The 491-nt window shown below is 58.0% G+C and overlaps 1 protein-coding gene across 1 annotated transcript in view; it reads left to right on the top strand.

Moving 5' to 3' along the window:
• Positions 1 to 410, top strand: part of EMH_0066610 (uncharacterized protein) — a gene marked incomplete at both ends in the record, with an annotated part of 1,543 nt that extends 1,133 nt beyond the window's left edge. Inside the window, one exon of the mRNA XM_013498521.1 lies at positions 45 to 410. Coding sequence (XP_013353975.1) covers positions 45 to 410 — 366 coding nt within the window. The remainder of the gene's footprint in view (positions 1 to 44) is intronic.
• Positions 411 to 491: the final 81 nt, after the last annotated feature.

The raw sequence follows: 491 nt of genomic DNA, 5'->3' as shown, positions 1-491 counted from the left end.
AGCAGCAGTACCCACGAAATACCAACAGTTGAACCTGCACACAGCAGCAGCAGCAGCAGCAGCAGCAGCAGCAACATCAGCAGCAGGAGCAGCAGCAACATCAGCAGCAGCAGGAACAGCAGCAGCAGCAGCCGCAGCACCACCACCACCATCACCAGCACCATCACCACCAGCAGCAGCAGCACCATCACCAGCAGCAGCAGCAGCAGCACCATCACCACCATCACCATCAGCAGCAGCAGCACCATCACCACCACCACCACCATCACCATCACCATCACCAGCACCATCACCAGCAGCAGCAGCATCAGCACCAGCAGCAGCAGCAGCAGCAGCAGCAGCAGCAGCAGCAGCAGCAGCAGCAGCAGCAGCATACGTGCGTCCAAAGACGAGTGCATCGAGAAGCATAGAAATAGGAATTTGGATATTTGCTGCAGCAGTAGCCACCACCGGGTTCAGCAGCAACACAGCTCGCCCTGTACACACACAAC

Source organism: Eimeria mitis, genomic scaffold (assembly GCF_000499745.2).
Source record: "Eimeria mitis Houghton genomic scaffold, Emh_scaff3489, whole genome shotgun sequence".
In the NCBI taxonomy this organism is placed as follows: domain Eukaryota; phylum Apicomplexa; class Conoidasida; order Eucoccidiorida; family Eimeriidae; genus Eimeria; species Eimeria mitis.
The sequence above is the reverse complement of the archived record's forward strand: the minus strand, read 5'-3'. Positions and strand labels throughout refer to the sequence as shown.